The 19016-nt window shown below is 45.2% G+C and overlaps 1 protein-coding gene across 1 annotated transcript in view; it reads right to left on the bottom strand.

Annotated features, from left to right (window-relative positions):
- foxj3 (forkhead box J3) overlaps window positions 1-19016 on the bottom strand; it is a 103179-nt gene that overhangs the window by 14867 nt on the left and 69296 nt on the right. Inside the window, exons 3-5 of the mRNA XM_066690489.1 lie at window positions 14525-14599; window positions 8112-8195; window positions 3368-3466 (exon numbers count right to left, since the gene is read on the bottom strand). Of these exons, the coding sequence (XP_066546586.1) occupies window positions 3368-3466; window positions 8112-8195; window positions 14525-14599 (258 nt within the window). The remainder of the gene's footprint in view (window positions 1-3367; window positions 3467-8111; window positions 8196-14524; window positions 14600-19016) is intronic.

Genomic DNA, 19016 nt, shown 5'->3' with positions numbered 1-19016 from the left:
CGCTCGTTTCCCCAGAGGGAGATCATCTCGTCAGCGCGTTTGTAGTGTCTAACATCCAGACTCTGCTCATACCACCCTCTCTCTCTCCGGTGCCTCGCCTGTCCCTGTCTGCCCTGCAGTGCGCTTTGCTCATCTTTCACCAGCTGCTGGGATATACAGATCGAGTCACGGACACCTTGGCTGAAATCCTTGGCTCTTCGTGGAAAGTGACTGCGTTGTATCTGTTCATACTCTACTGGATAATTCACTGCTTTACGGTAGACTGTTTCTTGTTAAATGTCTTTGTAAGTGTTAAAGGTCTTACTGTGTACAGTTCTGGGCTCCACACTTCAAGAAAGATATCGCTGCTCTAGAGGCAGTTCAGAGGAGAGCAACCAGACTTATTCCAGGTCTGAAGGGAAAGTCCTACTGAGAGACTGAGGACCTGAACCTTTTCACCCTGGAACAGAGGAGACTACGTGGGGACTCGATCCAAGTCTTCAAAATCATGAAAGGCATCGACCACATCAAACCAGAGGAGCTTTTCCAGATCAGCAGGGACACACGCACCCGGGGACACAAATGGAAATTGGGCTTCAAGGCATTCAAGACAGAAAACAGGAGACACTTCTTCACACAGGGAGGCGTCACAATCTGAACAAACTCCCCAGCGATGTGGCTGAAGCTGAGCGTTTTTTATGCCCTCCGTTATACTTGTTTTGCAGAACACTATTAAGCTCCAATGCATTACGTATAGCCACCATCGAGGGAACGCTATAGAAATGTTTACAACACCCTTCGCATTTCCTTGCTGCCATGGACGGTCTCTTCTCTTTTGTGGGCTCCCACAAAACACTTCTGATTGGTTCATGTATCCAATTTCACAGCTCAAGACTAAAGGCTTATACATGCCTGGAGTTCAATTGTGCAGAAATGGTAACGATTAAAATCAAACACACAGGAGGCTGGAGAAGTAAAAATGTTGTGTAATTAAGTCACAAAAGGAGCTTTTTAGCCTTAAGCACCTCGCCACAATCTATTTTTCCACGGTAAAGCAGAAGAAATGTGTTTTAAGAGCCTCGCAATAAAAAAAGTGTGGGTTAGTTTAGATCTCAAATCCCTCATGCCATACAGACATTCACACACATCCACTCGCTACAGGATTAAGAGATGTTTCACTGATATTGCTGTGCGTTCTCAGGGTTGATTGTGTGTTTGTGTGTGTAAGCAAAGTAACAGTATTTTTTGTTTTGCATTAAAGTAAAACCCCTCTAGTGCCCTGTGCATGCTAGTATAAGCTGATGCACAAGGCGTGGATTATTAAAACCCATCCTGGCACATAATGCAATACCAATCCAGCAACGCCCGGAGGATTCCCTTCGCCACACTCCAGTGTCGTAAACACGGGGGGAAAACAAGGTCAGAGGCTGCATGTCGGGTCCACAGCAGATCCTCTTAACACAGCAGGTTATAAAGCACAACGGGAACCGTCTGGGAGGGGAGACCAATGCGATTGGGTTCGATACATCAGAAAATAAATACCCCAGTTCAAGGGGGTGGAACCGTGGTGGTCAAGCACCCTGACCAATCACACCCAAGTCTCAAAGACCAATCACAAGAGGGCATTCATAATCTCTTGCATTGCTTCCCTGTCTCTGCTGCTGATTGGATCTCTCGCTACACAGCAGCAGAAAAAAAGAAAGGAAGAGAGAATTCCTGTGGTTTGGCCCGCTGTGTTGAAAGAGGAGTGGTGTACAGTTTGTTTACAGCGTACTCGCACAGACAGAGCCCCTAAGAGTGCTGAGGCCTAAACTGCTGTTCTCTTCAGTGCAGACCCCCGGTTCCCCTCGAGTGGAGTCGCAGCGAGGTGCCAACTTATCAACTGCGCATCGTGCACGAAGACTGCTTTTCCTCTGTATGCGCTGCATTAATTTACTTTAAAATGCATTTTAACCTCAAACGGGGGTCTGGGTTTCACCAACTATTGAGGCTCAACCGTGAAGAGGCAGTGAAAGGTATAAGAGCGAAGGAGGATATTATTTGTGTTTCTTGCAAAAAGGTACATTGCTATTTTCTGTGAGTAACTTGGCCTTCAGCCATGTACACACGATCAAGAAAAAGATTAGATAAGATCCTGGTACTAAATGCTGTCCCAATAGTTTGATTTTCCAGACAAATAAGTGATTTGCAGGAATGGTGCTTTGTAACACAGCCACAAAAACACAGCTATTTAATGGCCTCCTGCAGGGAAACCCGGGCTGCTTTACATACAACCATCTTTAATATTCCAGTTTTATGGGACTGTGAAGAACCATCCAACAGGGGCCTGCCTAGCTGAGAACATCTAACAGACATTTTGTATAATTTAAAATACACACACAATCAGTAGGATGAATCTTGTTATTCTGCTTTTCTCATTTACTTCTAAAAAGAAAGCATATGTTGATCTCTCACACTGAACACTGGCTGCATTTAAAACTGAAAGCTACTCGAACGCCTTCAAATCCAGGTGTTTCCCCCTTGTGGCTTGATCAATACTGTGATTTATTTTTAACGAAGATCAGGGTGTGTGCATGTTTGTTTTGCGATTTTTAATCAGTCAAGTCACCCTATGATTCAGTGACCTACATTCAACAGCCTGATGAAACACGAACCAGTACCCAAGATGATGTCATTTCTCCTTGACGCATTTACCTGCACCTTAACAACTGGCTGAAACAGGCGTGTGTTACAATGACTGTGTGTGTGTGGAGTCGGCGCCGTGTGGAAAAATCGCATCTGGTCCACAGGGAGGATTGTGGCTGTCCGCCTGCGCACGGTGACATTTCATAAACCGATTGTGCAACTTTCACAAGCGATCGTTTCTTAAGTTCGCGGAAAGTACCATAGTACATCATGAATAGTATTACTAAACAACTTCCCTCAAAGAGGATATACAGAATAAATATATCCGATAAATAAACACATTTTACACTAAAATGCATTTCCACATCTTCATTCAAGGCTCAGTCGGCCTCCTAAAAACTGCACTGTATCGTGTCAGGAGTCTGTGACAAATAAAGTAACCAGTTATCACATTCTCCACAGAGGCCGGCCTGGCTGAAACCAAAACACACAGCCCTACAGGGTTCGGCTCAAAGGCCAGACTTTCATCACCTGGATTTGTGAACGTTTTAATGGGCCTTGTTTTGATCTTGACAATTCATGCAATTTAGCCAGAAACACTTGCAATTTCATTACAGCTGCCAGAGGGTTAATAAAGGAAAACAGCCCCCTTTTGCAATTCAGCCTGGCGTGATGTTTAAGACAGTTATCAATGTGTGTGTGTGTGGGGGGGGGGGCGTAAAAATGATATAAGATGAGATGATACCCTGGCAAGAAACAGTACCTTGTTAGTCACAGTGTTGATGGCCAGAGTCGGAGAGGCACTTCCAGAGATGATGCAGTCCATTCCCAAGGGGTCCGAGTCCAGGCGCGGAGTGGAGGCCTGCGGAGCAAGACAGCCAGTGAGAAAAACATGACGAGGTGCTTTACTTCTCCAAGTGTTTCCACACTGACCTCAATGCTACGGCCACAGCCTCTCTGTGTCCGAAATACCCTCCGAAACACGCTCCGTCACGAAGTCACTCGTGGACCAAAGTGTCACACCGGACCTGACCCGGGCTGGACCCGAGAGCAGCGCCACGCGGAGGAGATTATCTGCAGGAGCGCTGCTCTAATGGACACAGACATCAGTAGTTGACCTGTTTTTGTATCTGCTGTGGAAGGTTTGCCAATAAACCTCAGCCTTGCCACGGGTAGACAGCCAACGATCAAGGAGTAAATGAGTGTCAATTGGGGTCAGAAAAACAAGTTAAATAAAAAAGCAAGAGGCGGAGAGACTGGACCACCTTAAATACAATGAAGGAAATGATCCACCTTTATTTAGGTCAAATTAAAAACCATTTGATGGTGGTGTGGGGGGCAGAGGAAACAAACTTAAAAAAAAAACAAAAAGAAAATCAACCTCTTTCCTTCCTAGCTTTGGCGTTGGAAGATAACGCCCTGCCTCCCTCACAAAACTGCTTACTGTAAGAGGATTGGCTCGCAACAATAAGATATTTAATTCATGATAAACATTAAAAAGATTTCGGTAAGTCGCAATATTCACGGCTTTTTAATGGAAATTAAGAGCTGCATTCATGAAATGCAAAAACAGGAGGGGAGAGAGAGAGAGACAGACACAGACACAGAGAGAGAGAGAGAGGAGAGAGAGGGGGGGGTTCTCTCTGCCAAGGAGTCTGCAGTTCTCACAGCAGGGGGATGAAGCCACGTGGGCCAGACATGGGAGATGTGGTTTGAGTGCGGCTCCAGTGCCTTTCATTTGGTTTCATATCAGAGCTGATCAAACATCAATTTTTATTTGCTAAGTGTGGGTGGGGGGTGGGGGACAAACACTTGGCCCCTCCATTAGAAGCCCCCATTGTGACAGAGGAGTGGAGTGGGGGTAGTGGAGCCCTCCTACAGTCGGGTTACGGGGGGCAATGAATAAATGGCCGTTGGGGGCCTGAAACATTTTGAAAATGTATGGTCTTTATTGGCTGCAGATTGCGGGGGTCTCGAGTGACTCCATCCTAATTTAAAGGTTTACAGCTCTGCTCCCCGCTGGCATGAGATTGTGGTGCGGGGACTACAGATGTTTATGTATTCCTAATCCGAGACGGTATTTAATGGCCGACACAGCGTTTTGTTGTCAGGAGCTAAGGGGTGCTTTGAAACGCTGGGATGAAAGCACTTATCTCCTACAATACAAACTTGTGTGATAAAAGAAGAAAATAATTGGCCATTTATGTCGATTATACATACATTTCCAGCATATTCTGGGGGGATAAAAACCTCCTGTAATGTGAGTGTGAAAGCAGGCATTCTGGGTTTCCCCGTTTCTCCGCTCGCAACCAGAGCAGGCAGACTATGGGAAACACGCTGGGCCTGCGGGCCATTCAGGGGTTAAGTTGAATTAATGATTATACAGCATGGAGCCTCACTGACACAACAGACACCCGTGAAAACCACCTGCAATTACAGATAAAAGGAGGAACAGAGAAGAAACCAACAAACAAACAAAAACGTAATGTCTTACATTCTTACACTTAATCCAGATAGGAGGGGCAGACATCTAAGGAACCTAATTCATGAGGGCGGATGTCAAAACACTTGTTTAAAAGGTATTCGGTGAAACTCTCCGCTGTCGTGTGTGTCAGTTTGCGTGTTTGCGTGTGTGCGTGTGTACAGGGACTCGGGGTCAAAGTTCCCTTATTAGTCACCACTGACACTCCCATCGCAAGAGTCTCCCTCGATACAGAGGTGATTGGCCGTATGGGTCTCGCACTAAAACAACTGGGATTTACACAATGGATTAAAATGTAGCACAACATCCCAACCGCATCAGTCGTTACAAATAGAATGATATTGGAAGCCTTTCTGTCATTTAGGGGAACCAGCAAGGCCATGCAATATCCCCCCTGCAGTTTACATTAATTATTGAGCCACTAGCAGCCTCCATACGTAAAAAACTACCACATTAAAGGAATTCAGACAGAAGCAATGCATTACAAAATCAGTCCATATAATGCTAATCTACTTCTTTTCTTCCAAACCCTCAGATATCATTGCCATCAGTTTTTAATCTCATAAATAGTTGTAGCACAAGTTCTGGATACTCGATCAAATGGAGCAAAACTGAAGCCCCGCCCCAGCAAATTCAACTGCAAGTCTTGAGGCGTCCCCTCGAACGGTTAAAGAAGGGGTTTGCATCTACAACCCCGAATAACCTCTAGTATCTAAATTACATTCCTTTAAGGAACTCAATCACAAAAGACTTAGAAAGATGGAATATCTGTCTCCACGAGGTCGACCAGCAGTAATCAAAACGAACAGGGGCCACTTATTTCTGTCCCAAGATCCCACAGTGGTTTACAACACTAGTTAGAACATTAAATACATTTTACTGGAAAAATAAATAAGCACAAATTAAAATGTCCACATTTCAGCAAGCCAAATCTATTGGCAGTTCAGCAGCAACAAACTTTCAGAATATGTGTTTAGCATTTCAGTTACAATATCTTCTGAGATGGACCCAGTGCAGAGAAGGAAGAAAATTCCTGGTTGAACCCAGAATTAGAGTTTTGACCTTCTAGATTAGTGAGATTATAAAGAGAGAGAATAATCCAGGTATCTCAGCAGCTTCTTAAACCTGGTGGAAATCATTACAAATATGGTAAAATCTCCCGGTTTATTAACTCCAATTTGGCACAACATCGATCTCCTCATTGAGGGCAAAACCATTCAGATTAAAAACCAGAAGGAAAATGGCATAACCTATAATGGATGATGCATTTTGTATTTATTTAATTAGTTTACATAATTAAATTTAATAAAGACAGGCAAAATTAAGGCAGGCAGAACCGTCCGGCTGCTGAAACGATGATGCGTACACGGCGAATAAATATTTAAAAACCTCCAGCTCAAAATAACCTCGGCAGAAAGCGGCATTAATTGATGTTTGTAATAAAAATCACCACAGAACGCAGTGTGTCTAATGACTGCCTGGAGTGCCGTTTATCAATACGGCTCTACGACTCCCAGCCAGGCTCTGCCACGGAGAAGAGTGGGGTTAATATTTCACACCGTACGCAGACACCGTTACCGGACACGAGGCGGGAGAGGAGGGGTCCCCATTACAGAGGGCGAGGGAGGCGGGTCGGGAGGCGTGGGGGCCGGGCAGGGGTCCGTGGCCTGTGTGGGGTCTGCAGCCCAGGGTCAGACTACAGCCCCCTGCATACCTGGGACCCCTGCGCTCACACAGGCGTGGGGGATGGGTGTGAGGCAGGCAAACCTGTGCCAACTGAACGCTCTCCACAGACTCCCCCCTGACTCCTGCACCTGTAAGCCCCTCCACAGTGCTCTTACTTTAATGCACTTCTACTTGGCACTAATATGCTCCCTTTTGTTATTTGGGTCCTTTTATCGCATTACCGTAACTGCTTCTGCACGGTGAGTAATTTCTCCGGCTCTGGCCCCACTGTGCACAATATTGTGGTAACTGTAGTGCTGTGTTTCGCACTGATTTTATTTTACTTTAAGTAGGACTTATGCTGTCTATTGTACTTAACTGCACTTACTGTAATATACTTTTTAGTGTTTTTATTTAATGGAAGTCTTTTTGCAACCACTGTAGTTTGCCCTGGGTACGGATGTAGGGGAAGGAATAAAATACACCTAACGGACTATGGCTCTGCCTTTAAGTGAAATACACAGCAAACGGACTGGGATCAGCCAGACCCCCTCTCAGCCGAGCCGCACAGAGATCCCAGAATACAATTCAGCCCGACCTCGTGTCTGCCAGTCAGACCTGCCGGACAGAAACCTATTCTGCAGAAATCTCCGATGGACTACAGTCCAGTGGTCATCACTTCCTCGCAAGAAAAATGATTCACAATAGCTTATTCCTGGAGAAGATATCGTTTTCCATTCAACTGTAGTAATTATGCAGTTTCTCGTGTGTCGTCAGGACAATCAGAATAAAAATCGAGAGAAGGAAAGTCAATCTTGAGCTCGGTCAGACACTGAGATCGATAGACACTGTAAGACTGAAGCTCACAGGCGTGAAACAATGCAAGGTGAGAAGTCTGCATGTGCTACTTTGTTGTACAAACAACAACCAAAAAAAACGGAAATTCCAGATATATATGATAACATTTCAACAATACATTGACATCAACCTATCACAGCAGTCTCACAATCACACAATGGGCTTTGTGATTCAAGCCCAGCTCATCTTGTGTTATTGGAAATTCTAGTCATTTCTCCCATATGTGTTTTACTGGAGGTAATTAGGGGACGCAACATTATTGATCATGGATGGCCAAATAAGTTGGGAGAAGAGACAAAGCCTACAGGTTTAGTCTCCCTGACCTGGATGAGAGTCAGAGCTCCCTGGAGTCGATTAGGTGACCGGGGATCATGGGACTCTGAGAAAGAAGCCCAGCAATGAGACAGACGTGCTTTGAGCTAAGCTGTATGTAAATGCCATTAGCAGAAACATCCATATTTGATTTGGCCTCAGGCCCCTGCACCTGGCTCAGTCCACTCACCCGCTCTCCAGATCGTGGCCTCTTCTTTGGCCGGGTGGGCAGCGTGTCCTCCTTCGGGTTCGTGTCGATTGCCCAGTAGGAGCCCTAGGAAGAGAACACAGGGCGCATTAGTTCAGAGAAACCCCGGGGACACAGAGCGCACCATCACATCACAGGAGAAAAGGGCAATTATTACAGTAATAAGGTCTTTAAATTGTGTGAGAGAGAGGGAGAGGAAGAGAGATGTGTTGTTAACCAGGAGACAGGACTCAGTACCACCAGAAGATGGCTGTTGACAGCTGGATTCAGTGAAATGGTTTGGCAGTGAGTTTAGAGACTGTTACCTTGGATCGCTCTGCGAAAAAGCACAAGGTCAGAAAGCCGTCTCTAATAACATTTTGCACAGAATCAAGTCTTTATTAAATGGCTTTAACGTCATAATCTTGTGTAATACATGTTTCTGTGGCCTGCTGTCAAACAGAGCACTCACTGGCATCAGACCAAGCAACACCTAACAGGATTGAACCTCAAACAAAGTGTGGTCACATCTCCCGCTGTGCTCATGACCTCAGCTCTCACGGCTAAATACAGATGAGCTGGGTTGTTGTTTTTACCTCCCCAGACTCACGGCTAACTCTCCGTTACATAACAAATGGCAGGAGGTCCAGGAGATGTCCAGTCAAGCCCCTTTCACAATTGCATCCATGAAGAAGTGGGAGGGGGTTCTGCTCAGATCCTGATTTGTTTACCTAATAAAAACATGACCCCAAGGACATTGCAAAAACCGGCCTTTCTGGATCCGCCTGCCAAAGCCCACAAGCATTGCTGCTTCAGAAACAACTCCATATAACACAGCAGAAGAGCTACACTGACTCCCCGAGTCCACCGCAGTCCATACGTTCCCCCTGCGACCTTCAAAATCCTTGAAAGATGGAGCGCCAGGCACAGAACCACATCCAGCTCAGTATTTCTCACCCTGGGTCTTATCGATCCGTCTTTCCAGGGGTTGCGGTAATGTGGTTAAGTTTCAGGTCAGGTCCGTACGTGACTAATAAGGCAGAAAACACTGCTCCTTTGTTTTGGGCTGGAGGTCCAAGCCCGAGACCCTGCCTGAATTATTCATCGTGACTCTCTCTTACAATTAAATGCATTTTTCAATGGTTCACGTCCCCAAAGCATAATGCAAGATGCCGTAAGATTTCTAGAATGTACTTCTTGGCCCGAGGTCAGTAAATTGTATTAATATTGCATAGTATTTATGCAGCAAGAACCAAAGCTGTTGATGAAATTCACGATCAATAGCTTTTAAAAATTACATGTGAGCAAATCTCGTACAAATTAGCTCGGTAGTTTAGAACAAAAATGGCGGGAAAACAAACTATCGCAGGGATGGCGATGACATCTAACTATCGCTCTCGTTCAGAGTGATGAAATATTTAAGCCATTTTCCTCAGTAGTAGGTAGGTGAGTGGATTGTGGATTCAGATCCAATTAACCAAGTTTGTGAATTAGGTGAAACACATCGACACCAAGTCCTAGCCAACAAACGCTGCGTAAATCATTTCGGGAAATTGTAACGGTAACATTAAATAATTAACATCACCATTATCTTGCAAAGGGGGTACGATTGGAGAAGTGATCTTATCCTGAAAGAAAATCCTGTTGGATGTGGTTTAAACGGTTAAAATCCCAAGTCGGAGACACAGTGCCGAGCTTGTCAAACACGGCGAGAAGCCACACAGCCCCAAGTAACTCGCCGCACAAAAAATGGCTGAGTAGGCACAACACCTAACCTGCTAACACACTCCGCTTCAGATGCCATGGCTGAGGGGCTCGAATAAACGGGAGAGATTCTTGCAAGTTCTTCACAACCGGCAGCAGCGTTTCGAACACTGCACAGCTCAGTGTGTAATTGCAGCTCACACTGCGCTCTTGGGTCCGTCCACTTCTTTAACGGGAGGAAGCTAAAACAACAAAATGAAGCCAAAAACAGAGAATGACTTTGCATACTCGTCTGAAGTGGATCCCATCCACTTTAGACGAGCATGCAAAACTGGTCTCTGCTTTTGGTGGATGTTCAACATCAAAAGCCATGTTTCCACTCCCTTCCACCCCAGAGAAGCACACGCTTCTCTGCATATTAAAGCAACATTTCTAACTCCGGCAGACAGCGCTGCTCTGCTTTCGTACGTGACTAGAACTGAACTGAATCTGAAATGGTCCGGCGCGGGAATTTGAAAGTCCCCGACTGAGCCGGGGCATCGATGTTAAAATCCTGCTTGTGATGTGGAAGTCCCCCGGTTGGCCTCCTGCTGACGATACAGCACCTGCAACAGGGAATAACCCCTTGAGATCTTCAAAAGCTGGTTGGCCTGCTGTTGGCTCCTGTCTGCTTTAAAAACACAGGTGGCAAAGCTTTTAACAGCTCTGCTGCAAGACTCCGGAGCGATCCAGGATTATATTAGTCAAGCTGGAGTTACCGAGGCTTTTGAAAAGCAGACAGAATGCATCCTAGAATTAAGTGTTTGCTGGTTTTATACTGTGCTTTGAGAGGACTTTAGCTTGAAAAGTGCATAAAAAAAAAACTAAAAATTAAACACAAAGCAATTCATGTACAGTAGTTATGACAATATATACTCCTCTCACTCAATTGCATGCTGGGAGACACGGTTCTGACTCGGAAAACAGAAACTTGCAAAATTCCATCCCCGCAGATTTCGTCAAGTCTCGCATAACAAATAACAGGATTACCGCGACAAGGGAATGAAAGTCTTTAAGGTAATCGTGTGCCATGTACGGCTGCCGTTACAAACAAGAGAGCAAGCCTGATCATGTCAGCAGACGAGCTGTAGGTGCCGAGAGAACAGGCCCGTGAGTCAATAGCACAGCGCTGAGTGTTTGCGTTGGGGTTCGCTCCGAGCCCCGTCGCGGAGAGAGTGGGCTGAACTCGAAGACCGGGGTCTGTGCTGCGGGGGCATTTTTTTGAAGAGCAAACATGACTGATGTGTTGCAGAACTATTCAGGCTATGTCACAACATTGAAAAGGAAAAAAAGAAACTGCTCTAGAGATTAAGAAGCACAGGTAAGGCTCAAAGGCCCCGATTACTCAAAACCGACAATGAATTTCATGAGGACAAATGTGTTTCAAGATAGAACTCTGTGCTGTCATGAAACTTTGAAGTCGCATACCTCCTCCTCATTTTTATTGTACCCACCAGGGGTCAGTATATCCACTAACAGCTCCATAATAAATGTCAAGCACAGGAGGAGGGGGGGAATGTGAGCGAGTGTGTGTGCGTGTGTGTGTGCGTGTGTGTGTGCATGTGTGTGTGCATGTGTGTGTGCATGTGTGTGTGCATGTGTGTGTGTGCGTGAGAGAGAGTGTGTGTGTGTGCATTTGTAGAGATCTGAAATAAAAATCACTTCTCGTATCTGACAGGTGTCAGGAGTGAGAGACTCAGCGAACACGGCTTTCAATATGAACGGGGGGCAGAAATCGCCCTGCCGTGCAGTGTGGGGGAAAGGGGATTTTAATAATAATTACAGCATAAAAACCAGCAGCGCAGTGTAAATACTGTAGATTCTGGTAGATAGCCGGGTGGATAGCAGAGCACATACACTGACATCTGTTAACCCTGCATTCCCAGCCCCTAAGCGCGTTTTCTTCTAAATAAATACATTCACAATCAATCGGCACATTACGTACCCAACATAACAAACTTAATGCATGTGTTGAGGTGCATAAATACTGTGATAATTAATAGGAGTATGGCAGTTACATATTCAGATTTAGCTGCTTGGATGTCTTTTAATTGAATGCCTTTTCTGACGCAGTCGTACTCTAAACTGGGTCGTGTGGGATTTCCTTTTAATCAGTAACGTCGTCTTTAAGCCCCTACCCCAGGGACCTGCATTCTTGCGTTTTGTTTTGTTTTTTGCATCTTTTTCTACGTCTTCAAGGGCTCACGCAGTAATAACGAAGCCTTTTAAAAGTTCTGCCTTAAATTATTCATCTGCAGTCGGATTTATTCCCCAGGTCTGTCGAGTTACACAGCGTATTCACTCAAACGAACAACTTCCCCTCGTTTTACAGCAACGTTCTCAAGAACAGCTTTTTTTTAACAGCAAACCAACACAGAGCACGAGAGGCGATTTAATCTGGTCTGGATGCCCCCCAGTTGCAATTGACAGCTGAAATGTAATCGGTATTTAATATTTTGATATGAATACTTTAAAGTGACTGAAATCTTTCTGGTAAAGGCAAAAGGGTTAAAAATAGTAAAAATACGTACGGTAATTAGGATGATTATGATTTTAATAGCCAAAACTATGAAGCATTTTCAAGCACTTTAACTGAAGCGTTTTATTTATTTTTCTTTTTCTTTTTTAAAAGGAAAATCACTCCAGGTCTAATGCTGAAAACTGCCTACAGGGAATTTTAAATTACAATCCTGATGTTAGTATCATTTTACAACTGCTTTCTTCCTATTAGGGAGAGTGAGAGAAACAAATTGTAAGCATAACATGCATAAAATGGTGTTAAACGTGTAATGAATAGGGCTGTTAAGTATGACAATTATAATATTAAGACATTAAAATGTGCAAAATGTGTGAAAAACACAAACAAAATAAACCACACAAAAAAAGAAGACGAGCAGAAAATCATCTCTCTCTCCACTGAAGAAAAAAAAAAAAAAAAAGCAAGTGAGAAAACTGAAATTGCCTTGAAAAGACGGTAACAGAGCAGTCTTTGACCCCTAGGTGATGCAACGTGCCCGGCTGTAAAAGTCATAAAGTTTCTCGGGAGCAGAGACAGGCGGACGGAGAGATCTGGAGGGGCACTCGGCTGTAAGTCAGCCTTTATGCTGTCCTTATTGTGCCGAAACGCAGAGGGGTATTAGGTTGCGGGGGCCGAGCGCAGTCCCGGGCCCCCTGCAGCGAACCTGGCACATGACTCAGTGCTGAGGAATGCGTCTGTGAGAGGTGTAAAGGGCCACTCTCTGCTGCGGGGAGATGGCCGCTCCACGCAGCGCCTCCGATCTGGGGGCCCACCCTCTTTCCACCGCGCCAGGCCCCTCAATAAGCCCGCCTGCTTACAGATCTGAGCCTCATAAAAACGGGCGGGAATGCACAGATAAACAGGTTGCAGCGCCGTTTCTGCGGAAAAGGTTATTTGCAATCTCGAGACGGAGGCCTGTCTGAGAAGCGATGAGATTTCTGTTATCATATTCTGGCTGCGCAGGCATATTGAAGCACGGGGAAATCGAGTCGAGCCATTCACGAGTACATTGATTTTTTCCCCCATTATATGGCACGGCTTTTCATAAAAATAAATAAATAAACAAACCGAGAAATAAATAAATATATAAATAAATGAATAAAAGCCGCTGCAGAAATATCAAGAGCTCCGAGTTCCTGGAGTGATCCTTTGAAGTTCTTCGTGGGGGGAGGGGAGGGAGACGGGTTAGAAATTGAACATTATGGATGCAAGCATATTGGCTTTGCAACTTAAACTGGATCCATACCGCAATAGATTATTTTTTATTTAGCAGAACGGTTCCCAGGAGTGTCAATATCAGAGGATTACAGCCAAACACAAAATTAGCATCCTGTGAACATTTCATATACAGCTATACGCGTGTGCTCGTGTGCGCGCGCTACATTTGTAGCTCTCGAAATTCAAAGACTGAAACAAAAAACACATCCACACAGTCGTATATACATCCCTTATAGTGAGCGCAGTTAAAACAGCTCAGTGTTCAGGAACAATGGGACCTTCATGGGGATTTGAGAGTCTGAACTCCCTTACATTCTAATTAGCAATGCATTCGTTTAAAAGAGCTCCTTGCAGGAAATCCACTTGGTCTTGCCTGTTAATTTGCCGTTATGCTGTATAAGCACAAAGACCTAGCGCGCTCCCTGGAAGAGCACGGATGCTTTATTACAAGGCTGTCTCGGCCAGATACGAAGAAAAACCGTCTGAATATACAGCTTGACACTAACCAATTAAACATAAGAATGCAATCAAACCTGAGCTATACCATGCGATGTTCTGATCTCTGGAAGGTTCGCACAGACTACACATGGCTGGGCCTGGTCTTTGGCTCTCTAAGAAAAGGCTGTGCTTCAGAGTATGACTCTCAGTCCCTTCCTCTCATGTCTACACAATGTGTGGGCCAAATATTCAGTCCATGTGTTCTAGAAGCTATACATAGATAATGAAATGTAGGAAACATCCACATGGCAATGAGTCTAGAAACTTTACGGTCACTAAAAATACATACGAACTTAATTTACAAACGTTATAATCATGATTAAAATGGGTTTGCTTTTTCTAGGTCTATATACGTTGACATATTACTGTCACTTTCCATCGCCTACATGAGACGCTTCACCTTGGCAAAGGAATAAACCCAATAAAATGAGACACTCACCTTCCCTGGGTCATCTTTGGAGCGAGGCACTTTGAGGAAACACTTGTTCAGTGACAGATTGTGCCGAATCGAGTTCTGTCAAAAAGAGAGGGAGAGATGCACGTGAGGAGCAGGCGAGTGAGCAGGGGCAACATCAGCAGCCTGGATCACCAGCTCAGCACCTCTGAACGGGGCAGGCATGGCTTTATTGAGGCTGAAGTCCTCCACAGCAGCTGGGCCTCAAGAAAGACATGTGCCACCCTTTGAGGCGTGAGGAGACCCTATGTATGCACTTAAGTCCTGACACCCCAAGCCCTACTTCACACAACTTTCCAATAGTAGAGCAAGAACATTATGCATGCATGAAACCATAGAAACAAATTAAAAAACTAAAAAACAAATCCCTGATTGGCTAAAGTGGGCTTTCGATTGCCAAGCTCCGTCTAGGACACACAGAGCCGGCAGGTTCTCTTCATACCAGGATCAAAACCTCTCTGCAGTGCTATTCACCTCGGAGTTAAAAGCTTTGAGTCCTTGATCCTGGGCCTACAAGGTAAACTGCAGGGAGGAACATGATGTACTATTCAATCTGTGCTTGAATAATGAAACTAAAATGTTTAAATGGAAAAACAAAACATACGCAATTAAATGCAGAAAGGACATCGCCAGTGTTAGAGAAATATCTTCCGAGTGGAAATGCTGAGGGGGGAGAACACACTTCTGAATTATCTAGTCTCTCATTGCATCAAACATCGTGTTTTTCTGCTCCAGCTCTCATTTCCCTTGAAAGAGTGATCAATGGACTGACAAATACAGAACCATCACCTGCCACGGACTTGATCGACGTATCAATGCCCTTCCAATGGATTACCCCGGCCTAAGCAATCATCACTGAGTGAGCAACAAGCTCAGACAGGACGTTCGGGCAGTTCCTCTACCGTCGTCAATAAGAACAGAAAGCAACGGTCTGCAGTCTTTTACTGGCAACACCCGAAATGATCGAGGTTTCAGGTTTGCCGCTCAGTTTCATGTGTGCAGCTGGAGGCAACACTGGCACAGATTAGCATAAGGTAGTGAAGATGAACTCCAGTAGCTTCTTCACACTATTGATCACTTCACCTGGACAATAAATAAATAAATAAATAAATAGGATTTCACCAGGAATCTTTACCCGATCGGATCTGTTCTGCACTTATTTGGTTTCTAATTGGATCGCTTGCATAGCAGCATATTTCGCAGTTAAGGATTGCTCGTGGTCTGTTTCAATAAAGAAAAATACTAGACAAGTATCCCCCCAACCAAAAAAACCCTGAACGGGATGTGACAGGGAAGTGTACTGTCGCTCCCTGTGAGGCGGTCTCTGCACCGTACATCGCCGCATCGTCATCTTCCTGGCGCTCGGCTCTGAGATGCCATCAGGAGTTAATTCTCCCAGAAGTGCTAGTTAGCTTGACAAATAAAAACGTCAGCTGAAAGTGCAGCAGAGAACGAGTCTAAACAAAATATCGTAAGAAAGTGAAGTAAGAGGAAAGTGCTTTAATCCAGCGATCCGGCTCCTGCCTGCGTGTTACTCCTTTTGATGCATCGACACCATTATCAACAGTGAGCCCTGTTTCCCACTCAGGAAGTTCCCTGTTGCGGGTCATTCCTGCACTTCATCTACAGCCGAGACTCAGAGACCGGAGCCAGACACGGGACGAGAGTCGGGGAGGCTGCCAGCTTCCTCCTGTATCGGCGGAGACCCCCAAGCAGGTGTCCGGAGCGGTGCAGAAGTAATTGCCTGCGCTGAACTCTGTCCCCTGGGCTTAATTAGTCATCAACAGCTCGTAATTGGACTCAGTGGATAGAGAGACTGTAGGAGAACTCACTCATCTTGCCTTCTTTTTTGTTTAGATGTGCACTGCAGTTTTGGGGTGAAGTTTGAACTGGGGATGGGTAGGGTACAAAGCAAACAATAGCAATTTTAAGACATTTTCATATTCTTAAAAATCAAGAGTAAAAACCAATTCCACCCAACCACTGTTGGCAACACACAGCCAGGCAGCATATGTTGTGAGCTCTCCTGCACAGAGACTATTCATCGGAGCCCACGTAAGCAGTTAAACCCAGACAAAGGGAGAGATGCAGTAAAGAAGAATTCTGGTCTCTGGCTTGAAAAAGAACAATGTCACAGGCAGATAAATAAACAGTTACGTCAAATCAGCCACAACATTGGGGAATCCAGCTTCTTAAAGAGTTAGACCTCGGCCATTTGCCAGGATTGAGAGAGGAAGTTTGTACCTACAGGATAAAGGATGGCTGGACAAGATTTCAAAAAAAAAAGAAAAGAAAAGATTTCTCAAAACAAACCTGACAACGTCGGCACATGAAACGGACACACCTGGTGGAATATTACTCAGGGCAGCAACCAAACAAGCCCTTCCGCAGTGCCACGCCGTGTTCAATGTCAAAACCAGCACCGTTTACGACAGAAGGAAGTCATTAATAAAGTATATCCACAGATATGCCGTACCACCCCATGTAGGCAAAGGTGATTAGCGATGTGTCATGCTGAGGAATGAGGTGTACGAGGTGGGTTGCAGTAGTTAACCTCATTGAGGATCACGAGTGTCCTGCTTCAACACGTTGTCTGTAGTGCTGCTTACAGTTCAAAGGGCCAGTCTGACACAGGGCAGCCGCGACAAGAGATAATAATCGCCATTCAGTCGTCGTCTGTCAGTCTTTCACCTCGCTGGTGGTGGGTTGTACTATATTTTGCTTGACTGCATCACCTATTGTATTACACCGTATTCTGTTATACTACTGCACACTATGCACATTTTGCCCCATGTAACATTGAACAGCTCCTCGGAAAGGCGTTATGCATGTGTTTTCCAGCTCGACTCAACCAGGGTGAAGGTGTCAGCTACGCAAATAAAAAGGAAATTCTATGTGAATCAGTGAGAGCTGCACAGTTTAAAAAAAAAACACTTAACTGCATGACAATGGAATCAATAAATTAATAATCTGTATAGCGCCCTTCGCAGGGTAGCCACAGAGTGCTTAAAAAGTAAAAAGTGGAAGCTGGTATGTGATAGTTTCATCACAACATAACACGTGTAATGAATCAGAGGACTGTTTATTTTATGTGATGTGTAGTGAGAGACTGGACAATCGGGAATAACAAACTAATCTTTATAAGGGAGACAAGTACTGCTCTGTCATACTTTCAATAAATCACATTAGGCTGCACATTCAGGAAGTGGAGTTCAGTGGAATGCAAGAAACTAGCAAGATCCACGAGCCTTGGATCACAATGCACAACTAGAACTGATCCCCATAGAGGCAATTTCACCGAGAAGACCCATAATTACAGACAGCCGGGACATGAACATGCAAGAAACTCATGGTAAAGGGCTCAGGGACACAGGGGCTGCTGGAGGAGCCCAGCAGGAGAGGCAGGAATATAGGTCAGATAGAGACGTGCTGTCAGGGTTGGCAAGGCTGGCATCTGACAGGTCTCTCTGCTGGGATGCTGGGAAACCTGCCGTTCAGGGCCTGGGCTGAATTCCTGCAGACAGCCACAATTAGCAATACTCCCGAGAGCCTGTGTTGTTTTACAGAGTATTCTCCCTGCATCTCAGGAGCTGCGTCTCAGGAGCTGCGTCTCAGGAGCTGCGTCTCAGGAGTGAGGCTCCGTTGCCCTTTTGTGCGATATCCACCCGGGCTGCGTTCACACACAGATCCCCGCAGCACACGACTCGTTCGCACAGGGATCCCATTTGGGCACGCGTTCATACCGAGCTGATCTGGAGCATTTCCTTGTTTGTTTGTTTACTCCTCAGCTGCGGACGCTTGCCAAGTTAACCCACACGTGACTCAACTTATCTTTGTTGTTTACCGAGTGCTTGCCTCACAATCGCACACACAGAGCTTCCTAAACGTGCACAGGGTTTCTGCGGGCAGCTGGTTAGCGTTATTGATGACTGACATATAAAACAGTAAAGCCCTGGGCGCATCTGGAGAATAACATATCTAGAACCTATAGTAACCCCTCGATGTCAAGCATGTACATCTTCAATGTCAAAACTAACTTATGAGATGTATTGGGGTTGGGGGATAACACTGACACCGACTGAACAGCATTGTCGCCCTGATCGTATTGATTGTATAAAAAACATCTGATAGAGAGAAAAGGATCGTACAGCACAGCGGTCAACGAGAGTGGGGGGCCACAGCGACAAAGGCAAATGTGCCGAAGAATACATGCAATTACTTGTGTGCCAGCGCTTTGGGAATACACCCTTCACAATTGTGACACGCTGCGTCACCGCGGCGTCGTCATCGCTGAAAGCACCGGGACGGATAGCGGCAGCTGAACCGATTCGAGGCGCAGCCGGGTTTCTATTATAAAATTAATAGAATGCTTATCAACTTGCCCTTGAACCAAAACAAATGAAAATGGAAAAAAGATAAATCTACTTTCCCCACAAACTGCAAATGGGAGCCAATTACTTGCTTTTCATCCTGAACC

This window comes from Amia ocellicauda, chromosome 18 (assembly GCF_036373705.1).
Source record: "Amia ocellicauda isolate fAmiCal2 chromosome 18, fAmiCal2.hap1, whole genome shotgun sequence".
Classification (NCBI taxonomy): Eukaryota; Metazoa; Chordata; class Actinopteri; order Amiiformes; family Amiidae; genus Amia; species Amia ocellicauda.
This window is presented reverse-complemented; position numbering and strand designations above follow the sequence as displayed.